The 24,811-nt window shown below is 36.0% G+C and overlaps 3 protein-coding genes across 5 annotated transcripts; 1 reads left to right on the top strand and 2 right to left on the bottom strand.

Annotated features, from left to right (window-relative positions):
• Positions 1–2,818: 2,818 nt before the first annotated feature.
• On the bottom strand, positions 2,819–17,801 carry LOC124644828 (glycerol kinase). 2 transcript variants are annotated; one of them, XM_047184426.1, is made up of 9 exons: positions 17,678–17,801; positions 13,735–14,034; positions 12,953–13,126; positions 11,510–11,657; positions 9,994–10,145; positions 8,859–9,107; positions 7,565–7,734; positions 7,085–7,220; positions 2,819–6,093 (listed from the first exon to the last, which is right to left on the bottom strand). In XM_047184426.1, the coding sequence occupies exons 2-9, from the start codon at positions 13,975–13,977 to the stop codon at positions 5,821–5,823; spliced, it is 1,545 nt and encodes a 514-aa protein (XP_047040382.1). In that variant the 5' UTR covers positions 13,978–14,034; positions 17,678–17,801; the 3' UTR covers positions 2,819–5,820. The 2 variants fall into 2 exon arrangements, with proteins under 2 accessions (XP_047040382.1, XP_047040383.1); XM_047184427.1 differs by lacking the exon at positions 17,678–17,801 and having other exon boundaries at positions 13,735–14,035.
• Positions 14,036–15,703, top strand: LOC124644829 (putative nuclease HARBI1). The gene is made up of 3 exons (XM_047184428.1): positions 14,036–14,519; positions 14,635–14,912; positions 15,031–15,703. Exons 1-3 carry the CDS (start codon positions 14,248–14,250, stop codon positions 15,603–15,605), a joined length of 1,125 nt encoding a protein of 374 aa, XP_047040384.1. The 5' UTR covers positions 14,036–14,247; the 3' UTR covers positions 15,606–15,703.
• LOC124644830 lies at positions 15,687–17,670 on the bottom strand. 2 transcript variants are annotated; one of them, XM_047184429.1, is made up of 5 exons: positions 16,751–17,670; positions 16,483–16,614; positions 16,286–16,348; positions 16,112–16,204; positions 15,687–15,884 (listed from the first exon to the last, which is right to left on the bottom strand). In XM_047184429.1, the coding sequence occupies exons 1-5, from the start codon at positions 17,139–17,141 to the stop codon at positions 15,688–15,690; spliced, it is 876 nt and encodes a 291-aa protein (XP_047040385.1). In that variant the 5' UTR covers positions 17,142–17,670; the 3' UTR covers position 15,687. The 2 variants fall into 2 exon arrangements, with proteins under 2 accessions (XP_047040385.1, XP_047040386.1); XM_047184430.1 differs by having other exon boundaries at positions 16,286–16,342.
• Positions 17,802–24,811: the final 7,010 nt, after the last annotated feature.

Here is a 24,811-nt window from a genome sequence, read left to right as displayed (position 1 = left end):
TGGGCAACACAATATCTACCTACCACTAAGTAATACTGGTTGTAAGGCTCACTGGCTTCTGACTATCCGTTACGACTTTCAAATATGTTCAGATGACATGAATGATGGAAAGAAGAAAAAATATAAATATGAAGTGCCTAGCTACGTAAGAAAATCAAATTACACTGAAGTTTCTCGGTATTATTAAAACATTATATAGGTACCATACCAAAATCTTCTTTAAGGCTGTCCTCTCTACCCGTGTCGACGGCGCGCGTTGTTCCACGCGCTCCTCAAAGAGATGTCAGCAACCCCAGCGGGGCCCAGCAGGGCCAAGGCCTGCCGGGGCTGCGGGTTGTTCGAAAGAGATACCGCGGCCCTGGTACATAAAAGGCCTATGACGGAACACGACGATTTTAGTCAGTAAGAGTCTGACACTCCCTCACCGCTGCTAACCCACAGCGGGAGGGGTCATTTGATGATTTTACGTCGATAAAAAAAAAAAAAAAAAGGCTGTCCTCTCTGCCTCTCTCTGTGCCATGATATAACATTAAGAATTAATAGCCATAGGCAGGAATAAACTCGAACCAGTCCCATCCATCTAGGGAATGCTATTAAGGTCAATAGCAATTTCACACAGCAATTTTGAACTCTTAATAGCACTGAAATGCTGAATTAAACGATAAATACTAAGAATTGCCGCAATTAAACGACAATCAATGTAATATAAATAAAGCTGCCGTAACAATAAATAGCTTCGGATTATCAGTTCTGTAAACGATGAATTGCCAAATACGAAATATCCACTAATGCAATTGGTTTTGGTACTTATCTGACCAACGAATTACTAAATATGACTTTGGGGCATTATTTACAATTTAACAACAATTTTATATTTAAGATGTGAAAAATAAATAGTCCAACGACGTGCTTTTGCGTTTGCTCTAACCAGGACATCTTCTTCAAGTTCGCAGATTTTCGTGTCTTTCTTTAAGACACTCGACCACCGCACTTTTGGCCTGCCTCTGGGCCTTTTTCGGGGTATATCGAGATTGAGTACCTACATCAGATTGCCGATGTACTCAGGTGGTCTCCTTTTTAGGGTTCCGTACCCAAAGGGTTAAGGGTAAAACGGGACCCTATTGTTTTCGCTCCTCTGTCCGTCCGTCCGTCTGTCGCCAGGCTGTATCTCATGAACCGTGATAGTTAGAGTTGAAATTTTCACAGATTATGTATTACTGTTGCCGCTATAATAACAAATACTGAAAACTAGAATAAAATAAATATTTTGGGGGTCTCCCATACAACAGACTTGATTTTTTTGCTCATTTTTGCTCGATATCCATAAATATACAGGGTAACTTGTAAGTCGTGCGTATCCTTTCATGAGGTGATAGTATAGGCCAATATGGACAAATTTGACCATGGCATAGGTACACTGGGCAAAAGTTAACCCGTTTCAAGATAATCGTATTTCAAAATCTTTTCTTAAAAAGTCGTCTAGGAACGTATACATTTTCATTATTAGTTAAGTCTCGTTTTTGCGGATTTTTGTGTGCGTACCTACTCGCACTTGGCCGGTTTTTTAACGTAGTATAGGTACCTACCTATCTACTACAAACTTAGAAAAGTTGTATTGGTTTTCAAGTAGGTATATATTGGACACCAATGACTGATTAAATACGAAGGGAAACATCTCAAGGAAATCTGGATTAGATATACCTCAGTCTGAAATCACCATTGAACAATCATGGTGATTAACGCGGAATCCATATCTGCGTGAGAAATATTGTTAGTTTTACTAGTTAGGTACTAGCATCAGCTCGCGGCTTCGCCCGCGTGGCGTGAGTGATAAAAAGTCTATATGTTAACCCAGGATATCATCTATCTACATACCCAATTTTAACCAAATCGGTCCAGCCGTTTGTGCGTGAAAGAATAACAAACATACATTCGCACAAACTTTCAGATGTAAGTATAGTATTAATAGGACTAGTAGGCTTTATATATTGAATTATTTCACTGTTGAAAAGCACTGTTATCAATAATCGCTGGTCTCTATTAGAAATAAGTAATCCAGCAGCTACACTTCAGTGAGAGCAAAATACACATTCGTAATGTTTAATAGTTTTGCTATTAGAGAACAGTAGGAGTATTTATTTCTAATTGCATTATATTTTCAAATTACATTTTTCGAGGTACATCCCTCTAACAAATGTAAAGAAACCGTAGAAATCCATTTCATCCCTTATTTACGATACACCCGCCATTTTGACCCACACAAATAAGATGTTCAGCTAGAGCCTAAGAAAGTACCTACGTAGGTTTCTGCGTATCCAGTGCAGGATGTAATTCCGTCGAGGCGCGGATGTAACCCCGCGGGTTAACAGCTAGCATTTCATCACATTATCCGCATTTTATGTTAGAATGTATTAGTTTGCAGTAAAGGATAATAATAATGGCGCCTAAGGGCGATTTCGACAACAGAGGCTACTCATACAAGATCAACCAGCTTCGCAGAACATATCTTAGGGCATAAGCGTTAGTGCAGACACAGGTACTCCCTATCCCTTACTTCACTCTCATACAGCGATGGGACGGCAATCCGACAGAACTGGAGAGAGACCAGGCGCAGGACCGACGCATCACTGACTTTCAGATTCCTGGCTGAATTGTGAAAGTTTCATAAATCCACAAAGCGATTTCGGATCGACCTGTGATTCGAACCCGAGACAATGAAAGCAAACAATAGTTTTTTTACTTAGTAGTTTATTATATTAATATAGTTACAACCAACTAAAATGAAAACAATGACAATAGCGTCTATTAAAACACCAAATCTAAATGTCCATATGATATTCAAACACTAAATCCCAACAATGATCTAATACCTACGCTCTTATCTACATTATAGGTATCTATTTCTAATGCCTAATCTAGTATATCAATATTGAATAACAAATATGATTAATTCAATGTTACAATAAATACGATGTTTCTTCGTAGTATAATATTAGAAAGCACATGATTTTTATGACTCCTTGTCCACTTCTCTCTCCAGGGGCTTAATTCTGCTAATTTTACTTGAGCAACATACGATTGATATCCAACTAAGATTCAATTACAATTGAAGCATATGTGGCATTCCGCATTTTTTTGTTTTCATCCTTTTCTGTGATTCAATAATGGATCATATTGTCTGCAAATGATTTAGGTCCGATTGCAGAGCAAACTACCCCATAGACCAATGGCAAACCATGAAATGTCATTGGAATACGACTGGTTTTACATTAGTAGCAGAATACTCGCTAAGGTTAAAACTGCTATTGAGATTCAATTGTTATCCAACTGTCACACTATTTAATTAGCAGAATCAAGCCACAGGTATACTTTTCCCACTTCGACAACCGAACCCGTACCCGTATAAATATGTCCACCGGAGAAGATATTCAGTTATACCTCACATTGTACGGGCCAGACACTCGCAATGCGTGCTTAGGCCTCAGCCCATCGACAATCGACAACATAAACGTCAGTTTTCTTAAAACAACTGTTTTCTTAGTGCCTATACAGTTGTTTAGTATGAATTTATACGTTCAATTTAACAAGTTGTTTTAAGAAAACTGGCGTTTATGCTATCGGTGAAAATAGGCGTTAGTCGGTTACGCGTAGACATATTATACCTAATTAATATTAGTTGCCTTAAGCATTTCAGTATTTCTCGTTGTGCATGCAACTGTCTCTTCGTATAAAATATAAAACTCCTGGATTAACCAACAATAGTTAATCTGTATACTAAAATTATTATATAATTTATTAATTGACGGTAGTTCAATAGTATTGTTCTAATCTTAAATAGTAAGCGCTCCCCAGACGAACATTTGTACTGCGCAACATTAGGCTATTGTGCCAAATTGATGTCTATGTGCACAATGTTATTGTAGGTCTAGGGTCCGCCTTAGTACAAGTACATATATTACGTAGGTATAGGATACGCACTGCGTGTTACATTAGTTATATACCTAACATTAAGGGAAATTGACCCTGTAGGAACTAGCACTTTATTATGGTGGCTTCGAAACCCTTTACGCAAGAATTTGTAATGTATCTAACTAGGTAGGTACTGGAAAGGAACCTATACCAGCGACGCAATAAAATCAAAGCAGTTCATGACCAAAGTGTATTGTGATTGCTTTGATTTAAAATAAAAACAATTGTTTTAAGAAAAATAGACGTCGAAATTGTCGGTGAATTAAGGCCTCGCGTTAACTTTGTTATAGGCTCTGCGATTGCTAAATGCGCCACAGCTGATTCGATTTCGTGTTTACATATAAACCGCAAGGCGTTTGCGCGTCAGCGTTTGATAAAATGGACGACGATCACTTATTTTTAAACGAAAACTCATACATGCTCATATAGGTAAGTGGCAGATGAAAAAAATGAGAATTGGTGTGCAAGAAATAAATAAAGGAAGAAATCGGTTGGTGAATTCCATCCAATTTATAGTCAAGTCGACCACACTCACCCGCGCCCGCGAATCACTACCTTAGGATTTATACGCCATAATGTATCAGCTTATAACTTGAAACTTATTTTCTTTAACAAAAAATTGTCAGCGTATAACATTTTATAGTTTATCGCTAGTACTAAGTCAATAACAACACAAACTGTTCACTTCGAGCGCTGATATTGTAAGTTAAATAGGTACCTACGTTATTTGATCACAGATATTTTGTACGATTATAATTAAAAGGTACGCCGAATCAAGCTATTAAATAGCATGGAATGTAAATATACCGCAAATACGTTAAACGTATCGTGTAGGTACAACAGGTAGGAGCGATAGAACTTGCTCTCACGTGTATGTGGCTATAGTCTGGCACACTCCTCCTGGTCCACAGGGATAACAACTTGTGCGTGGGATGGCATCAGCTGACAAAATTATATGTCGTGACGTGAGTCATCCTCAAGCGACTCAATTGTATCATTTGACTGTATATTTTTCATCTCGGTAGTTGAAACATGACACTGCTAGGTAAGTACTGGATAGGAAAATAGTCCTACTATACCTACTTTGAATAAATTCGTTTGGAGTTTGTCTTCAATTTGAGTTGAATGTTGAATTTTAAAACGTATAGTAGGACAAAAGTAAAAAGTATTTTTATTTAGGCGTGAATTGTTTGGTATGCACTTTCAAGCAATATAAGAATGAAGTATTTTATTAATATTTTTCGCACATTAAATATTAGAGTAATTTTGAGTTCGTGGAGAAAGACCATAGTTAGATAGTTGTACCTACTTTATGTATGGGAAAAACACTGTGAGCTCGCTTTTGATGGTACCTAATGTTTCTGCTAACCCACGTTGACCAGGAGTGACCGGACGAATATTTTAAATAGCTTTAGTTCTTGCACGAGTTCCTGTCTGTAGGCCGCAAATCAACTTTTTGTTTACAAAAATATAAATTAACTGTACATGTAACATTCATATTGTAACAATGGCATGTTTAAAATTTTTTATGTACTTGAATTACTAACGAAAAGCAGAAAAAATTGAATGATCTTAGAAAACAATCCCAATGAAATAAAACCGTAGCCGTAAGCTGAGTAACATAGATTACTTACTACTAACGCAAGCGTTTAAGCGATTTTTATAACGTATAGCACTTAACAGTATATAGGTATTATTCGTAGAGATATGGTTATAAAAAGGCCTTAAATATGTAAAGCTGTATCTGTGTCGTACAGTAAATTACTATATAAAATATGTGATCTGTCTGTTTTGTATTATTGCTTTCAATTGGAACTTGTCCGGTTTCGTATAAGGCTTCTTCTATTGTTTTTAGTTTTGCTCCCATCCTAAAGACCTGTCTACAGCCATTTTCCACTGCTTGTATCTCATATCACGCTCGTCATCGGTAATGAGAGATGAATATGTGGTACCACTTGTCATCGGTATAGCTGAACCCTGTTTGGAAGGTTCGACACCCCAATAAGCAACGAGTGCTGCTCCTAACGCTGTACTTTCAGTGAATCCAGCCCGTATGACATTAATACCAATTAAATCAGCTTGCATTTGCATGACTAAGGCATTGGAAGTCATACCACCATCGACCTGAAACAAATCAAATCACAAGTATTATAAATATTATTTTAAAACTATCTACACTCTGTTTATTTGAACATTAGAAGAAAAAAGGGGCTCGTAGAAGCAGAAGAATGAGACCTTTTTTGTTTTCAATTAAGGTCAGACATTTAATCAATGAAATGTGTCTTCTTGTAATAACAATGTAGTGCAATGCGTGCTGCCACAACTTATGAAGGGAATAGGTAAAATTAAGCATTTGGTAGAATTATAGTGACGTGAAAACGTTCCTGGTACTGTCCACCCCTGCTTCTTTAAAACTGCATTAAAACAAAGCCCTGTATTTCAGGACGTAGATGGTTAAATTACTAAGTATGATAAGTGTTACTCAAATTCATTATAAGTATTGAACTCTACACAAATTCTTGTCTGTAGCAATTGTTTCCTGTCATTTTTAATTGAATTCCCAAAAAGGAGGAAGTTCTCAATTCATCAGCACCTTTTTTCCAATTATTTTTTGTTATTGCAAAATGAACTTTTTTACCCTTCTGTCTAATGCTAAAGTAAAAGGAGTATCATCATCATTAGTCTTTTTATCGTCCCACTGCTTGGTACGGGCTTCTTCTCATACAGAGAACAATTCAGCGTTAATAACCGCGCTAGTTTAATGGAGTTGCAGATGGAATATAGCTGTTTCCCGTGATCACTCGCGACCCGTGGAAACTAATTCCCTTATCTGGGTGGGTATCCTTATCTTATAGGTTACGAATTGACCAGGATATAATGAATTTCAAACTAAACGACACAGTCTGTCAAAGAAAGAAAATATTTCTGTTAAATTCGACAAAAAGTGACTTTGCTGAATACTAAAACTGATTTTTAACAGCCCATAAATGTGTTAATAAATACCCGGTAAAAGACGAGCGCAAAGAATAGTCAATGCCGGTAGCTAAAACAACACATAAGAAAACATAAAAAAACACATGTCGTGAATAATTCTGAACCATTGAAAAATCATTACCTTCAATAGTTGAAGAGGTATCCCGCAATCCTCGTTCATAGCGTCCAAAATATCACGCACTTGAAAACAAACGGCTTCCAGGGCTGCTTTAACGATGTGGTTTGAGTTCGTATCTTCAGAAATGCCACATATTACACTGAAAAACGATTAACTCTTATAAAAAGAAAATATATCATCCAAAATATTTTTGAACTCCTTTAACACATGTTTCCGTGTCCCTAGCGCGCGTGTCGTATTTCTACGACTAAGAACATGCACATTTTTTCGTTATAATTTTGTAATTAACTGCGTGGTACAGCTAAAATTATTATTATAATAGATCGATTATTTACAACAATTACTTCAAATTATGTTTCATAGCTCTAAGCATTAAAAAAAAATAATAATAAGTAAGTAGTAAGTCGATTTTTAGCCGCGCGCTAGGGTCACGGAAATTGATATTTAGCCAAGCGCTTAAAAGGTTAAATGTTAAAAACATACCCTCTCGCATCTTGACGCCAGTACGGGGCATACAGGCCACTAAAAGCTGGCACAAATACAACACTGCCATTATCGGTTGCTTTCTCTGCTAGCCCTTGTGAATCCTTAGCGCTTTCTAGAAGACCAATGTTATCTCTTAGCCACCCTAATGCTGCTCCAGCGACAGCTACCTGTAACATACAATTTAAATTCTGCGTAACAATTCTATATTCAACTACGTGTTTTACAAACACCATGATGGGACATACATACTAACCAATAATAATTATTATTAGATTTTTTTTTTCTTTAGCAATAGGCATGATGACAGTAATCAAAAATCATTAAAATAATATATTTATTAAATTAAACTTGAAGCTTGGAATATAAAACGCGCATTGTTTTCTTTATTAATAATGTGATTAATATGTATTTTTATAAAATAAAATTACGAAATAAGGCAATCCGCCATGATATCTTGAACACCAATCAGAGCTCGTGACGTCATTTCTCAAAACAACTCGCGCGAAAGCGCGCGAACGTCACATTTCGTTATTGTGAACTTCCACTGCGATCTTTGTTTTTAATTAATTAATTGTTTATAACACGAGTTATGGAGCCCGGATTTATCAAGGCAAACAGCGCTAATTTGCCTAGAATTGATATCATAATGCTGGGAAAGTTTTTGGCATCAAATAAAGATTTTTGTTCAGCTGAATTTAGAAATGTTAAAACTTCCATGTAAGTATACTAGTTTAATTAAAAAACAATGAGAGATAAAACCTAACCTCGAAATAGTTATTTACATTATAAACTAAGCTAGAATCTAGAGAACTATGTAATAACTTACATCAAAGTGATCTTCACAAAAATAAAGTTGTACCCTGGGCAATATTGCTTTTGAATCTCGCCTTGCAAGTTTAAGCCACTTGTTTCGTATTTTTTTATTGTGAGGAACGTACACAAATAACTCATCAGGAGTTGTTTTGGATGTGTTCTTACACTGGGGGACCCCACAACACCTATGCCCTTTCGAATTCATATTTAATAACACAAAAAACTTAATTATTGCACGAGCGTTGTTTACTTGCGTCTTATAATTTCAGTCGTGACGTCACAAGTGACGACATGACACTGACAAGCGTTTTCGCGCCGGATTCAAAGTGGACAGAGAAAAATGCAATTATTTGATAAAAAAACTTCGCATTTTCTTAAAATTAATAATTTTTCATATAAAATAGACGTATACCTACATCATACAAAGGAATTTAAAAATTTGTCATCATGCCTATTATTTAAATAAAATGTCATTTACCGATCCTTCCAAGGCGTAAAATGGTTGGCTATTACTTCCTAGTTGATAGGCGACAGTGGTCAAAAGACCCCTGGCAGAGTTAACGCGAATGTCGCCAGTGTTATAAAGTACAAAGCAACCAGTTCCATAAGTTGCTTTTGCTTGGCCTTTCTGTAAGCACATTTGCCCAACTAAGGCCGCCTGCTGGTCTCCAAGACAGCCCGCTATGGGGGTACCTTTTATTGGTCCGTCAGCTATGTAACCATACACCTGAAACATCCAACAATATCCATTATTCTGAATATCTGCCTATTATGTTGGGATCAGCTACAAGTCTAACCACAAGCAGATGAGTACCAGAGTTTAACATGGAGATTTCCTTTACATTAACCTAGTTACGTGGCATTGCCTGGCAACCTGATGAGAAGGGGGTCCTCTCCGGTAACACTGGTTGATAATGAAAAGATTGAAAAGGACAAATCAAGAAAATAAAAAAAACCGGCCAAGTGCGAGTCGGACTCGCGCAGGAAGGGTTCCGTACCATTATTTATAAAACGGACAAAAAAATCACGTTTGTTGTATGGGAGCTACCCAAAATATTTATTTTATTCTAGTTTTCAACAACAAGGCAACAGAAATACATCATCTGTGAAAATTTCAACTTTCTAACTATCACGGTTCATGAGATACGGCCTGGTGACGGATGGAAAGACGGAAAGAGGAGCGAAAACAATAGGGTCCCGTTTTACCCTTTGGGTACGGAATCCTAATTAGTTCTTAATTACTATTTAGTATTGGAACTACGTCGACTGCAGAGCAAATCGTCTTGACCCTGTTGTCTACCTAACCTCGACTACCCGGATATAATAATAAAACCCATGTTACTCTTGACTGCCGGTATGTTTTTTTTGTGACAGTAGAGTAAGAAACTCGTTGACATTGCTCCCTCTGCTAACCATAATTTTGCATCACTTTCAACGACACTTTCGCCTTAATTTTTTCAGCCACTTTAGCGTGAAAGCGTGACAAACACATAAACTCACTTTCGCGTTTATATTATTGAATGAAATAAATAAGGATTAGTACTGAATTGATTAGTACATACTAAACTGATTAGTACTAAACTATAAATGTGTGGTAATAGTATTGTGTATACCTCTGAACTGGACCTTATTTCAGGTAAAACACTCTTAGGAACTTCAAAGAACTTCAATAACAAAGGATCCCAATTCAAATTCTCAATATTCATCATCATAGTTCTAGAGGCATTGGTCACGTCGGTGACATGCTTTCCACCATTAGGACCACCTGAAATAGTATTTAATAAAAGTTATAGGTATTGGCTCTTACATAATATGTATTTAGAAGTTTAGATGGCAGGAATTAAAAAAAAATAACAGAATGTGTGGTTTGTCCTATTATTGTGCTCTTGATAAATAAGTGATCATGACATTCAGAAACGAATGTTACTAAGAACATTAACTATATCCAGTTGGCCCTTTGCCAATGAATTAGAATTTTGGTCATGGATAGATTCTCACAAATATTTGACAAGAACTAAGTATTATACAAGCTGTTGATTTGCATCCGTGCCATATTCAAGGAGGTAATTCTGCTAATGATTCTCGACCCAAATCAATAAAAAAATTGGTACGTAATTTTTTTTCTTTAATTTTTTTTCGGAATTCCGTAAATGTCATCTAGCCTTATTTAAACTTGGCGCGTGTGTTAATGGCCTTAAAACCGCGCTGCGCCCTCACACAAACGCAAACACAAAGCATACGCAACGATCACTCATAAATTTCATTCATAAAATTGGATTACTTCTGAAATACCACGACATTACAATGACAAAAAAAGCAGTGCATATTAGTTATTTCCCATCTACTGTAATTCCAATCGATTATATACGTATTGTATGTCCTCCTCCTGAACTATGGCACAAATGCAAATCAACAGCTTGTATAGTTATGCATTTGATTCTAAGTGGGTATTTTGGTTTGCAGTCTTTTTTGTCGTTTGGAATGGAATATATGCATTATGACGCTAAAGAAATACGCTCTGCTAAGGCGAATATTTGTGGCAACTGACGCGTATCAATCGAAACTTATCTAAGCTTACATTTGTGGAAGTTTGAAACCAAGGGGAAATCAGAACGACTACAAAGGGCTTTAGACAATAATTCGAGGCAATGAAGTCACATTGTAACATCACTAGGGCTAGGAATATGAGAGATTAATAGGCGCACCATCTGGCACGGATAATCTTGTGACCGGCAATATTATGTATAATGGTCATAGAAATAAAAATACCCAATCACATTTAAGAACATAATATCTATATCGAGCCAAGTAAATCATGACGGTCTAGGCGTGAGAAAGATCCATCTATTACTATGAACACTCATATATTCGCAAATATGGTTACAATATGTATACACAATGGAACAAAGAAATTGCTCTGGCATTTGACTTTTAATATTAATAAAGAAAAACGAGATTCAGGTAGCCATCCACCTGGATACATGGAAACCAATATGTATCATGAATGTGCAAGTTTGTGTGAATGTCCTTGACTCTCTCACACTGAAGCTTTGATGTTGGATGAAATGGATGTTGTTGAAGTTACACAGGGTTCAGTGAATCTGACAGAAAGCAGCAAATAGTTCTCACCAGTTAGGTTCCATATGATCCAAGTATCAACAGTTCCAAAACAGCATGTTCCTTTTTTCATGGCATTTTTAACAGCATCAACATTATCACTGAGCCATCTTAATTTAACAGCACTGAAGTATGGAGATAAAGGAAGTCCACATAGTGGCTGTAAAACAGGAAAACAGAAGTTATTACAATAAGAAATAACCTAATACCTTGCTATTTAATTACAGAAGTGGCACTTGTACTGTGAAATACAGGTAATATCTTAATTACCTATTCAACAATTTTACCTGCATAAGGGTACAAGGTAAAATTTTCTGGTTGTAACCAGTATAAAAGAAAAATAATGGTAAACTGACACATTGAAAAGATCATTTCCCAATATTAATCATGTTCATGATACACCTTGGTTCATTGACATAATAAATGTTGTAAAACGACCTTTACAATTTGTCAGCCTATCATTATCATATTTCTTTACTTGTTGATGCATGTTCCCGTTTAATAAAGTATGAAACTAAAAATACACTAAGCAATAGACAGATAGTGTTACACAGATGGTTGTGTATTTCAAAGTACTATACTTAATATACTTTATATATTGTATACTTTATAACATCTATAAAATAAGGACTAATGATTTTCAAACTGAATAAACTGCATTGTTTAACTGGAATGTGTGTGGGCTCCAGAGATCCACTTTATTTAAATAGTTCAACCATAAAGTACATGTGTATATTCAACTAGAGGGGTTTATAGCACAGACATAACTGAAGGTCTGAAAAGATACTGTATATCTGTATAAACATAAACAGGAATATTTTTTTGGTATTTATAGAAGACAAACACTGTGGAACTGCAGGTGATTAATTGATAATAGGATTGCAGATCAAATTATTTCATTTCTGTCATTTAGTACAAGGTATTATCCAATTGTTTTAATAAAATAATCTATTGTGACTCCCTTCTATGCATTCTAAATAAAAATGGTCAATACAGAAGAAAATCTTTAGTAAATACCTACATATTTTTTTGTAAAATAGTTATTTAAGCATGGCTTAGTGACTAAGCTATGACACAAGCTATTTCCTTATGACTTTATAGCAGTGTGAAACAACTGATAAATTTTATAACTAAGCCATAATCATATTCTCAAAGCATTATATGTATAATTATATCAGTGACTGATTAGGACTAATTGAACTGAAAAATCATCTGCCTAATCACATTAGCAACAGTTTTCAGTTTAAAGCAAAGAAGTATTAGAAACAAGTAACTATCGGAACTCCATATGAACCTACCAGAAGTCAATGAAAAACATGAAAATACAACGGTCCTTTACATACATCTTAAGGCAACTGCTGGGAGCAACACAATATTTTATTGATGTTCTAAGACTGTAAATGCACCTAAATTATGTTGACAACAATCTAAGCATGAAATAATAGCACTATTTACCTTTAAATAGTTTTTATTCCTTGTTTTGTTAGGCACTGTGTCTAATAACTTGTCAATAGTGGAAGAAGTGCGCATATCTAACCACACAATTGCATTGTGCAATGGTTTGCCCGTGTTTCGGTCCCACACAATTGTTGTCTCTCGCTGATTTGTTACTCCAACTGCTACAATATCCTGCAATTTGAAATTAGGCTTTGTTTGTAATATTAAAATTGAAACAGATCATCGTCATCTGCACAGCCTTTTCTCAACTATGTTGGGTATTATGCTGGCTTCCAATCTAACCGGATGCAGCTGAGTGGCAGTCTTTACAAGGAGCAACTGCCTATATGAACTCCTCAACCCAGTTACCCAGGCAACCCAATACCCTTTGGTAAAACTGGTGTCAGACTTACTGGCCTCTGACTACCCGTAACAACTGCCAAGGATGTTAAATGACAGCCAGGATATACCTATATACAGTTGTAACGTGCTCTCCAAAACAGTAATTGGTGTCCAAGATAAACAATGACATTAAATATCCACAGTCCTCATAAAATAATTACCTACTATTAACTTTTATTAGTTTCCCCAGCACAAAATTGGCCTACACTTTTTAGTACTTACCCAAAAAAAATTACTATTCCTTAATTTCAATTACACTATAATGTACTGACTGGCTGCCTAGCAAAAGTCACTATAGCAGTCATTGCAAGCCCTCCCAAAGCCTTATCCATTGCAAATATTTAGGGTTATGAAATGAAAAAAATAAACTTACAGCTATTAGGTATTTAACAAATTACCTTAGCCGAGCCTCCCAATGCCTCTAGTTTCTCCACAGCCTTTTCTATACAAGTCGTAACTACTTCCAAAATAGCGTAAGGATCCTGCTCTACCCATCCTTCTTGGGGAAAATGTTGTTCAAGTTCTTTTTGATGATATGCTATAACTTCCGATGAATTCGCTTTGAAAATTATAAAACGCGCACTTGAAGTGCCCTCGTCAATGGCACCAATTAACGCTCCGAATTTCCCGTATCCAGACATGATTAATGTTGACACGCTCCACTGTGAATGAGTTTAAAGTGCAGTTCTTATCTCATTTAGGGTCTGTTTCACAATGTACCGATAAGTTCTGCACAAGTTCCGAATAAGCTATTTGTTACTTATTTGTAGGATAAACACATTTTTTGCGTTTCACGACTTTCGAATAGTGCTATGTGTCATATAAAGTCAGCGATAAGTTATGGGTCGGTTGAAGTGGCAAATAGCACAGTTATCCGACACATAAGTAGTGTGTTTGACAGTTAAAATTGAATGACATTTTCTTTCTTTCGTTCGTGTTGTGTTTTAAACAATTATATACCTATTTCAATGGCAATGGACATTTTTGAGACTCTTGAAGATGAGTTTGATGAATATTTCGATAGACTCACAATACCACGCAAGACTCCAGTGTATCGGGAAAGAATAAACTATATGGAGACATTAGACGAAACGGACTTCAGGGCGCGCTTCAGACTCACTAAGAAAGCTGTGATGTTTGTGTATTCAATTATTGAGAAAGCAATATCTGTCCCTACAGAAAGGTAAGTAAGCATATACCTAACCTGCAGCCTGTATTCTTATAATGTCTCGGCTCCGTCTAGCTATTGTATATACCTACTGTAACTATACCTGATCTAACTCCAATGTTTTTTTCAGGAATTTGGCTATAAAGCCAATTAATCGTCTACTGTTAACATTGAGGTTTTACGCGACGGGAAGCTTTCTTACAGTAGTAGGTGATTTCTCTGGTGTAAGCAAAGCTTCTGCCAGTCGCTTTGTCTACCTGGTTTCACAAGCTATTGCACGATTGCGTGGGTTGTTTATCAAATTCCCAAGCAACACTGAAGACATACAGCAAGAGTTTTTCAATATAGCTAAATTCCCAAGGCTTATTGGTGCTATCGATTGTACCCATGTACCCATAAAATCTCCAGGTAATATATATTAAATAGGTACTATGAATGGTAATGTAAATAAAGGATTATTTGTCAAACTATGTACCAAATGATCAAATTGAGCTGTTTTTATAAATGCTGTTTACATTATTTTCAGGTGGAAACAATGCAGAAGAATGGAGAAACAGGAAATCACAATTTTCTTTTAATGTGCAAACTGTAGTGAGTGCAAAGTTAAGGATCTTGGACATAGTGGCTAGATGGCCAGGAGCAGCTCATGATCAAACAATATTTAATAATTCTTTTATAAAGCAACGACTTCAAAATGGAGAATTTAGAAACTGTGTAATTGTTGGTGATAGAGGATATGAAAATACTTCATACCTACTTACTCCACTACAAACTCCTATGACTCCAGCAGAACATCTGTATAATGAATCCCAAATAAGAAGCAGAAATGTAGTAGAAAGAACCTATGGGGTTTGGAAAAACAGATTCCCTATTTTATCAAAAAAAATTTTGCTATCTGTATCTCGTGTACAGGCTGTAATAGTGGCATGTGCAGTGTTGCACAATATTGCAATAGATATGCGAGATGACCATTTTGAAGCCATTTACCCCGTGGGTGAGCCAGATGAACACGATGTTGTGAATCAAAGTAGTCTAGAAAATGTGGGGGATGCAACAGTGCGAAGTAATTTAATTAATGATTATTTTGGTTCATTACTATAATAATGATAGTCATTTATAGGCATTTTGCATTCCATTAATATAGTAGGTTATTAAATGTATTCTGTGTTAAATAAAAAACGATTTATTTTTCAAATTTATTTAAAAAGTATTTTTTTTCCAACGCCCACATTTCTCTTTTGTGCTCCCTTTCTTCCTCTTCAAAGGCCCATTGCTTTCTTTTATTTAAGAATTCTTCCTCCAGAATCTTCTTCTGTAAATCTGCAATCTCTAATTTTGCATCAGCTACTCTTTCGAATGGCCTTTTCATCTTCTCAGCAGCTGAAACAAGATATTTTCTTTATTGTAAATATGTATTGGTAAAAATTACACAAGCTGGTATCAACATCATTTAATTTACCCATACAATCTAGGTCTCTTCTATAGTGGAGTTCCAATCAAACCACAGGTTGACGGTTGAACCATTACATTGCAACTCTGTTATACTGCACATCAATATAAAATATCTAAATACATGAACTAAAACAAGAACGATTAAAAGAACTTACATAAGGCAGGATGTTTTTTGGAGCGCAGAGATTTTGGCTTCCAATTAGTCCACTTCTCATCATTGGCAACTTTTTTGGGTGTAGTATATTGACCTAAAATTAAAAAGAAAAGGTGAGAATGTTATGAAGGTGTGCTTATCAACAACACGGAGACACAACAGGAACACTACTTACTTATCTTTCTTCTGGAATGCCCTTCCTCATCAGAGTCATCATTTTGTGTAGACTGACCTTCAGCTGAAAACGAAAATGGAGTTTTTAACAAGAGTTTAATGGATGAAAAGTTTGTTGGTAGAAATATTTCATTTTAGTTAAAACAAGTGGCAATATGGCTATTTAAGTTAAATTGGTTTGTAGAAAAAGTAACTTACTCATGTGATGCTCTATATTGGTATCCACTTGGACACAGTTATTGTCTGCAATAATCATTTCAATGTTTTGTGTTAATTGGTTGGATGTGGAAGGTGTTGGTGGAGGACATACTGTGTCTATTTGTATAGGATCTGCAACATAAATAAAATTAAATAAGAAAGAGAAGAGCATGACAATTGTATTATAATTCACTTACATACAAAATACAGATCGGCTCGTCATATTAGTAGTACAGAACTAATAACAATTTTAAACTTATGATCTTACCAACATGATCAGAATCAAATTCACTTTCGATTCCATCTACAGACAACAGTATCATGTCTTTCACTTTTTCTTCTACTGGCGTCAGAGGAGGAGCAGCACTAGGTCCACCTCCCGTGCGATACGTTTCGGCACGTATTAGAGCAGACTTTTTCCTGGTATTTCTTTTTATTCCTTCGTATTTCGCTTTTAATGTTTTGGCACTACGATAATTAGTACCGCTTTTGCTATTAAATAGTGCCTCCAATGTCTTCCAGCACTGTTCTTTTTCATTCCATGTGACTGCATCACTTTTCTTATTTTCTAAAATGCTTTTATGTTGAGCAACGAGTGAAGTTAGAAGCTCAACTTCTTCCCGGCTGAAGTTAACGCTTCGTTCACGTTTTGATGTCATTTTTCAATACATAGAAATGACTGTGCATAAATGTATTCAAGAGGTACACTCAAATCGCAAGAATAGCAAAAAAACAGAAACACAAACACCAACGACTAACATAAAAAATTTAAATTACCACGCGCGGCTGCTAATACTTATATGTGACTGTGAGTAATTGTCACTGTCAAACGCGTTTCGTTACCAGCAATTTTCATTTGCCATAAAATCGTTTGTGTAAGTTTTTATAACCGTTATGTGGATAATAACTAATTTTATAAAAATATTAAAGTAAATCAATGTTTCTTGTATAATTTGAAATATGTTTATAAGTAGTTTCTTTTACTTTTTTTTGTACTTAATGAAATGACATCAAGAAACGAAACGTTTGTATATGGTGTTGCCACCGCACTTACATATAAGTTTCAGATAGTTATGTGTTAGATAAATTATGTTTGTGAAACGCAATGTTTCTTATTCGGAACTTTTATCATCCGAATAATTTATGTGTAACATAGTTATTTGGAACTTTATCCATACATTCTGAAACAGACCCTAAAAATACTAAATCTTCGTATTGAATTATTATCAATGGTACGACTATTTACATTACAAAAACATCTGTACAGTGCACTACGTAACAAGAGAGAGAGAGCACCAGCCAGGGGTAGGACAGTTCCATACATTGACAGATGTGGGGTATTTTTTTTTTTTCAAAAAGCGACATCTACTAGCCCGATCGGTAAACAATGAGGGTTTTCGATACTTTTTCTGCCGCCAGGCAGCGCTTCGTATGCGTCAGGTCCAAACAGCTGTCAAATAGTATGGAATTGTAGGGTCCGAACTTATTGTTTATTGAAATTCTGTTATATTGGAAGTGTTATTGATTTTATTATGGACTACGGTCAGAATAAGGTTTCCGAACTAAAAATTGAGCTAAGAGAGAGGGTGCAAAAGTCACTGGTACTAAGGAAAAGCTTGTTGAAAAATTTGTTAACACAATATGATTTAGTTTTTTTTATTTACTCAACCTCAATAGTAAAACAATAATGCAGTGCTTTAATTATAAAATTAAAAAAAAACACTAAAATCGTTCACTATTCATAGTAAGGCGATTATCACACTGCCCCGCATGATGCAGCGTAGTGCGTGGATGCGTTTTTTTTCCGTTGTATGGAAATATCTCCGTTTGTATGGAAAACACGCATAGTCCAACACACTGAAAATGCATCCACGCGCGTTCATGCGGATCACGCACATACATGCGGAGAAACACGCACCCCCGCGCGTAGGTGCGGGGCGAGACGCAAGGTATGGCACACTGAATCCCGCAATGCCGCGCGTGATTTTGAATGGGCGTGACGTGTATATTTGAAAATGGAACTCGCTGTGCGTGAATTTACAAAACGCACCTACGCGCGTGAGTGCGTGAAAAACCCGCACGATGATGCAGATCTGCACTCCCGCAGGAACGCGCGTAGGTGCGTCGACACGCAAGATGCAGCGTGATGCGGGGCAGTGTGAAGATCACCTAAAGATAAGCACTTTGACAGTTACCTGGACCTGACGACTCGGTGCTGCCACCTCGTGGACGCCATTTTAGAAAACCCTCATTAGTTACTTTAAGTCACCACAGGTGGCGACACTATTGATACAAATATAATTTGTCACTAAAATTAAATTAATTAATAAGATTTTATTTTATTTATGTCGTATTATAATTATTTGCATACATATAAACCTGCATAATATTTAAGATAGTGACACAGTGAATTATTGATTTCCGATTGTCAAATTGATCATCACAAATATGGCGACTGCTCCTTGCGTTAGCGCTTATTTGTAGTTTTCGTCCTATGTTTGTGCATTTCTTCGTGAAATTCTCCTCCGTTCCTCCTCCTCCAGCTTTCAGTTCCTCCAATAATCCAGTGTAATCGTTTTTTTTTGCGACCCGGACGCTACTTTTGTGCTGTTTCATTTGCGATACAGACGCTTGTGATTTTAGTGCCTAAACCGCACCCTTAGAATGAAAGTGACTTAATTCAAAATTCCTGTAATACTCGTTTTTACAATAAACTGACCTTAAAAAGCATGATCTATATCCCTGTAAATAAAAAGAGACCTATTTCTAACTATAACAGAGACTACGCTTATTTCGGTCTCTTTCACTCGTTCCGCTATTCGTTTACGCATATTGTGTGAAAGAGCCAGAACTAGTATTACGTCAGATGCGCTTGCGAGTGAACATGTAAAACATCGGCGAATCTCAAAAAGTGTCCGTTTATTGCGAATACTGCCACGGTAAGTTACACAATATTTTTTGCCATAAAGTGACATTTTGATTAATACGTCTTTATAAAACAAAATATGTAGGTAGTATTCAGTGACCTTTTAAGGATTAGGTCTATTTAGTAAAAAATAATTATAAAAGACAAACGACACTTATAATAATAGGTCTGTCTATGACTAAAGGCATATTCATTATTTATGTTATTCTTAATATTGAACCTGTTTATTACTAAAATTAAAAAGTTTAAGTTGTAACTTTTTTGGAATATGCCCCTATAATATTAAAGTTGTGTGGTATGTTAAGATATTTAGGTACACAGAGCCACACATCAGTGTATTCAGATCTGTGAATTTCTACAATTTATTGATCGATGCTCACCTTAAACTTTTCCAACACGTTATGATAAGATTTTATTAACCTGATGTGGCTTTTTTCCTACACCGTTTTACCGCACTCCAACCCGTATGCATCCGACAGGACACCCGCCCACTTAACATAATTGTATTGGTTATTATACCAATACTTTAGCATCCTAATGATATCGCTTGGGAAGTTCTTGATATTTTCTCCATTTTCACCACAATTTTCTCCATAGGCAGTCGTAAGATACGAGGTCGAAAGCCTTGGAGAGGTCCAGAAAACATGCATATACAGGTGTTTTCCTACTTGTATAGTATTGAACAGTCTGTTTGAGGCATAGTACCTATAGCTGTTTCCGTGGATAAGATTGGCTTAAAACCAAACTGGGCATCGTTAAGTATTAAGTACTTATCCAGCTGCTGGTCAATCAGACTGTCCAACACCTTTGCAATGATGGTAGCCAGGGATATAGGCCTGTAGTTGCTCTTTTCACTCGCATCTCCAGTTTTATTCTTAACAATAGGCACAACAATAGTTTTAAGTAAATCCGCTGGAAGATACGAGTGACGCAGGCACAAGCTAAAAAACATTGCTAGCACTCGCGGTAAGTGCTTACCAGCATGCAGCAAATGCTCTATACTTGGGCTGTCATGACCCAGCGACTTGCCTCTCTTTAAGTTGCGTATGACAGTAGCTACCTCCCTGGCCGTAAACCTAATAGGCATGTCTTCAGACCCCCCCACCACCTCAAGCCCACCAGACGACGTACCCAGGGGAGACCCAACCCTAAAGGTTCTACTAAATAGGTTGGCGATATCACCAGGATCACTAAGGCCATCAATACTCACAGGCAGACCCGACCTTTGATTCAACCTGTTCGTGGCTTTCCAAAAACTACCAAAATTCTTTGCGTCATGATGACTTGCAATGATGTCCATTTTTATTTGGTCCTTATTATTTTGGCACCATTTCAATTTACTTTTAAAAACCTTTCTACTTTCCACCATTTTTTCATATAAATCACCATTTTTCGGTCTACCAAACAACGTCCAGGTTTGAAAATCCGAACCTGTCTGTGTGCGTCCTTCACATGCTTATTCCAGCCCGTTATGTAACTCTTTTTGCGCTGTAATCCGTTCTTACAGTTACTTGCGATTGCACCTTCATAGAGTATACGCACAATTTCCGCATAAATATTGTCTAAAATAGTTTCATGTTTTATTTATTTTTATTTTATTTTATTTATTAAGGCAAACCAACAACATATACACAAAAACAAGTATAGTTACAAAATTTCTTACGTACTTACAGGTATGCACACCATTTACAATAAGTTACAGAGTTATACTTATTTATACCATTACTGCAGTCAAAACTATGGAAAATGTTCCTTAATTCTACATCTAGTTTTACTACATTCAGTAAATTCTAAGGGAAAGTCTACATTTTCCAAGAGATCATTACAATAATTGCTATATAACTCAGTCTGCTGCAAAGCTCTGTCACCCCATGTTACTTTGTTACATTTAGGAAGTGCAGGTGCAACTTTTGGCCTTAATAACTTAAGATCACACTTTATAATTAGAGGTAAATGGTCCGACCAAGACACGTCATAGAGTACACTAGCGTCTCTAACAGTGTTCCACGCCGCGTCTGTCACTACGCAGTGGTCTAACCAACTAGTAGAACCATCTCAACTAGCACACTAGTGGAAATAGCAGCCTATTTGGCAACTGTTAGCTGTACAGTAGTGCTTTAGGGGTTCCGAAAGTATCTTTAAGTTCTATTATTGCTTCCGTAGCTGCTCATAGCTGCTCATAGCTGTAAATATCACTAAAGGCAGCAGAAACTGAACCAAATGTCACTCTGGGTTTTACAAGAGATCATTCTACAACCCATTTGCAGCCTACATCTTTAAAAAAGAGTTCAAACAATTATGTTAAAGGTTAAAGCTGCTAAAAAGTTTCTATTGCCGCTGATGTACGCGTTAGAACTGCATAAAGACGCTAATTGTAGACTTTTTAACGGAACTGTTTAAAAGATATATTTATCACTTTTCTGCCACTAAAGGTTTCATTGCAGAAGTGATTTGTTATTTTGTGCAGACTTAAGTAGGAATTTGATCCTCTGTTCTACTTATAGCCAACACAAGGCTCCACAATAGAAGCAGGAGGTTAATAGACATTGCCTGCTCATTTGGATACATTCTGTTATTTTATTCACAAACACAAGCAAAGGTCCCGTAGATTTTGTTTTCTCAATTACTAATAACGAATCAGTTACTTGAATAAATGTTATTAAGACTGAAATAAACAAATACATTCAGATTTTTATAACATTGCATTTTAATTTAATACCCTATGTCCAAATAACTTTCAGTATGACAGTGTCTTATTATTTATTGTGTCTACGGAATTATTACCAATATGTGTCATAAACAGACTTAATTCTTAAAAAAACATAGAATGGAAAACATAATTTTGAAATAAAGTGACTTAATTTGAAACTACTTTATATTTTATGTTAAAATATATATAAAAAAATACTATAAACATAAATTTGCATTGTCATTGTGATCTCAAAAGGCTAATCCACAAATCTGGTAAAAATCAATAGTAAGCCATTAAAAACGGAAGAGATATATTAAGATGTATTAAGTAATATAATTTTTTGATGACGATTTTGCTCATTTCCCACAAATTGCATTTTTTGGATTCGGTCACTTTCATTCTAAAGGTGCGAAACGGTGTGCATGCAAATATTATACATCTATACATTTTTGTCCTATGTTATAATGTAAGTTGTGCAATGAAGTAAATTTATAAACTGTAAAAGAAAAGTCTTTTTATAACCCGCTCACCTTTAGAAATTAATGCTTCTTTACTAATTTGCTTATTTTTAATTTGATAAAGTTTTGCGGTGTAAAGTGATGTATCCCACGTTTACAGTGGCGGCTGGGTTGAGAGGTGCGATCTCTCAATTGAGACGACGGCATCCCTCTCGCTCCAACCATAGCTTGAACAGAAGATAAGTCGGTGATCCTCCCAGGCAGGTCAATTTTAGTTAAGAAACTTTCACAAAGCTGCCTTTCATGGAGCAAACCGGGTTGATCTTACTTTTAAATCCAGAGATGTAGGCATTTTTCTTTCTTTCGGTTGATATTAAGATATCAATGTAATAATAATAACAAAGACAGGCGATAAGCAGAAATATATTTAGGTACGTAATTATTATCTTTACGACAGAGTAGTAACAAGTGTCTATTTTAATAATTAATGTGTAATTGAAAAAAATAAAATTACTATTAATGATATCAGTCTTTATTTCAACAACCTACAAACTTTTTAAACAAGAAAGTAGAAGACGAATTCTGTTCCAAGCCAGGACATAAAAGCTAAGTTGTAAAATCATAGAAATCAAACCAGTAATTCCTAAAATTAGCCCATTCGCCCTAAATTTTGCTCAGTTTTGTACAATCCATATAACAATAAACATGAAAAGTCAGGGCTTAAAGAAGACGGATCAAAATTGCCCCACGTCCTATAACAATGTGACGTATCTCAAAAAAAAGATAAAAATGTTTAAAAAAATATGGCATACTCTCCAATTCATTTTTTTTACACCTTCATACGAAAAAATGCTTTAAAAATTGTTCAGGCGCTGTTATGAAAACATCGTTCATAGGACTATTTATGGACTATTTTATTACATTATTTTTTGTTTTGATAGGGTATACCTCACAGATGGTCCCATAATCATCAGGTCAGGATCTGATGATGGAAACCCTGAGAAATCCAATACAAATAATATGAGCCCAAACACGAGGTAGTTTACATATTCAGTTGTCGAGTTCCCTCGACCTTCTTTCGTCTCCATCATCAGGTCAGCTCCAAACCTTTACTGTTGCATATTGTTATAAGACATACACCTTATAGTCAAGTTTTTATCCTGCGCATGCCTACAACTTTCAAAAGTTGCCCTGGATTTCTCAGGGTTTCCATCATCAGATCCGGACCAGATGAATATGGGACCACCTGTGAGGTATACCCTATCAAACAAAAAAATAATTTAATAAAATAGTCCATAAATAGTCCTATGAATGATGTTTTCATAATAGCGCCTGAACAATTTTTAAAGCATTTTTTTCGTATGAAGGTGTAAAAAAAATGAATTGGAGAGTATGCCATATTTTTTTAAACATTTTTATCTTTTTTTTGAGATACGTCACATTGTTATAGGACGTGGGGCAATTTTGTATGGATTGTGATCCGTCTTCTTTTAGGTCCAAGTTCACAGACAGCATAAGCATTAAGTTTCTTAAAAAAAACTACTGTGACTTTTCACAATCGCTTTTAAAAGTAAACAGCTTTTTAAGAGAAATGGATGTATATTGGGGTTAGAGGGAAATTCGCCCCTGGGCCGCGGCCCAGATTAGACTAAAAACAGTTGGGAAAACTGGGCTGAATGTGCGGGCCACATAACTATGAGAAATAAGTGACGTAGGTAAATCGAACCATCGGAATTAAATTTCATGAAATCTGGTGGTTGTGAAATTTTTCCAATGTCAATTTACCTACGTCACTTATTTCTAATGGTAATCTGGCCCGCACATTCGGCCCAGTTTTCCCAACTGTTTTTAGTCCGTGTAATCTGGGCCGCGGCCCAGGGCCGAGTTTCTCCCTTACCCGTATATTGTATGTGATGATGTGTAGGGAAAATGGGCCTCAATCATCTAAATTTCATAAAAACCTAAGTTTGTAAATTAATCAACATTTTCAATGAACAATGATTTTGACTGTATAGGGCCCGGATCACTATGTACATACATATTTTTAATTTACGCGATTTTCGGTCATGAATGTGTTTTCTACATTGATTATCATATTTAGACTGTGTGACGTTTTATTTCCCATATTTCCCATTTTTACTTTGCAAGAAAACGTCACAAAAATATATAGAATTTACCGTCTAGCCATCACACGGTTGTCCGTATTTCGTTAAGCTTGGGTTTCCTAGGAAAGCGGTGCCGTCATATAGCGGC

The sequence above is a fragment of the Helicoverpa zea genome, chromosome 31 (genome assembly GCF_022581195.2).
Source record: "Helicoverpa zea isolate HzStark_Cry1AcR chromosome 31, ilHelZeax1.1, whole genome shotgun sequence".
NCBI lineage: Eukaryota > Metazoa > Arthropoda > Insecta > Lepidoptera > Noctuidae > Helicoverpa > Helicoverpa zea.
This window is presented reverse-complemented; position numbering and strand designations above follow the sequence as displayed.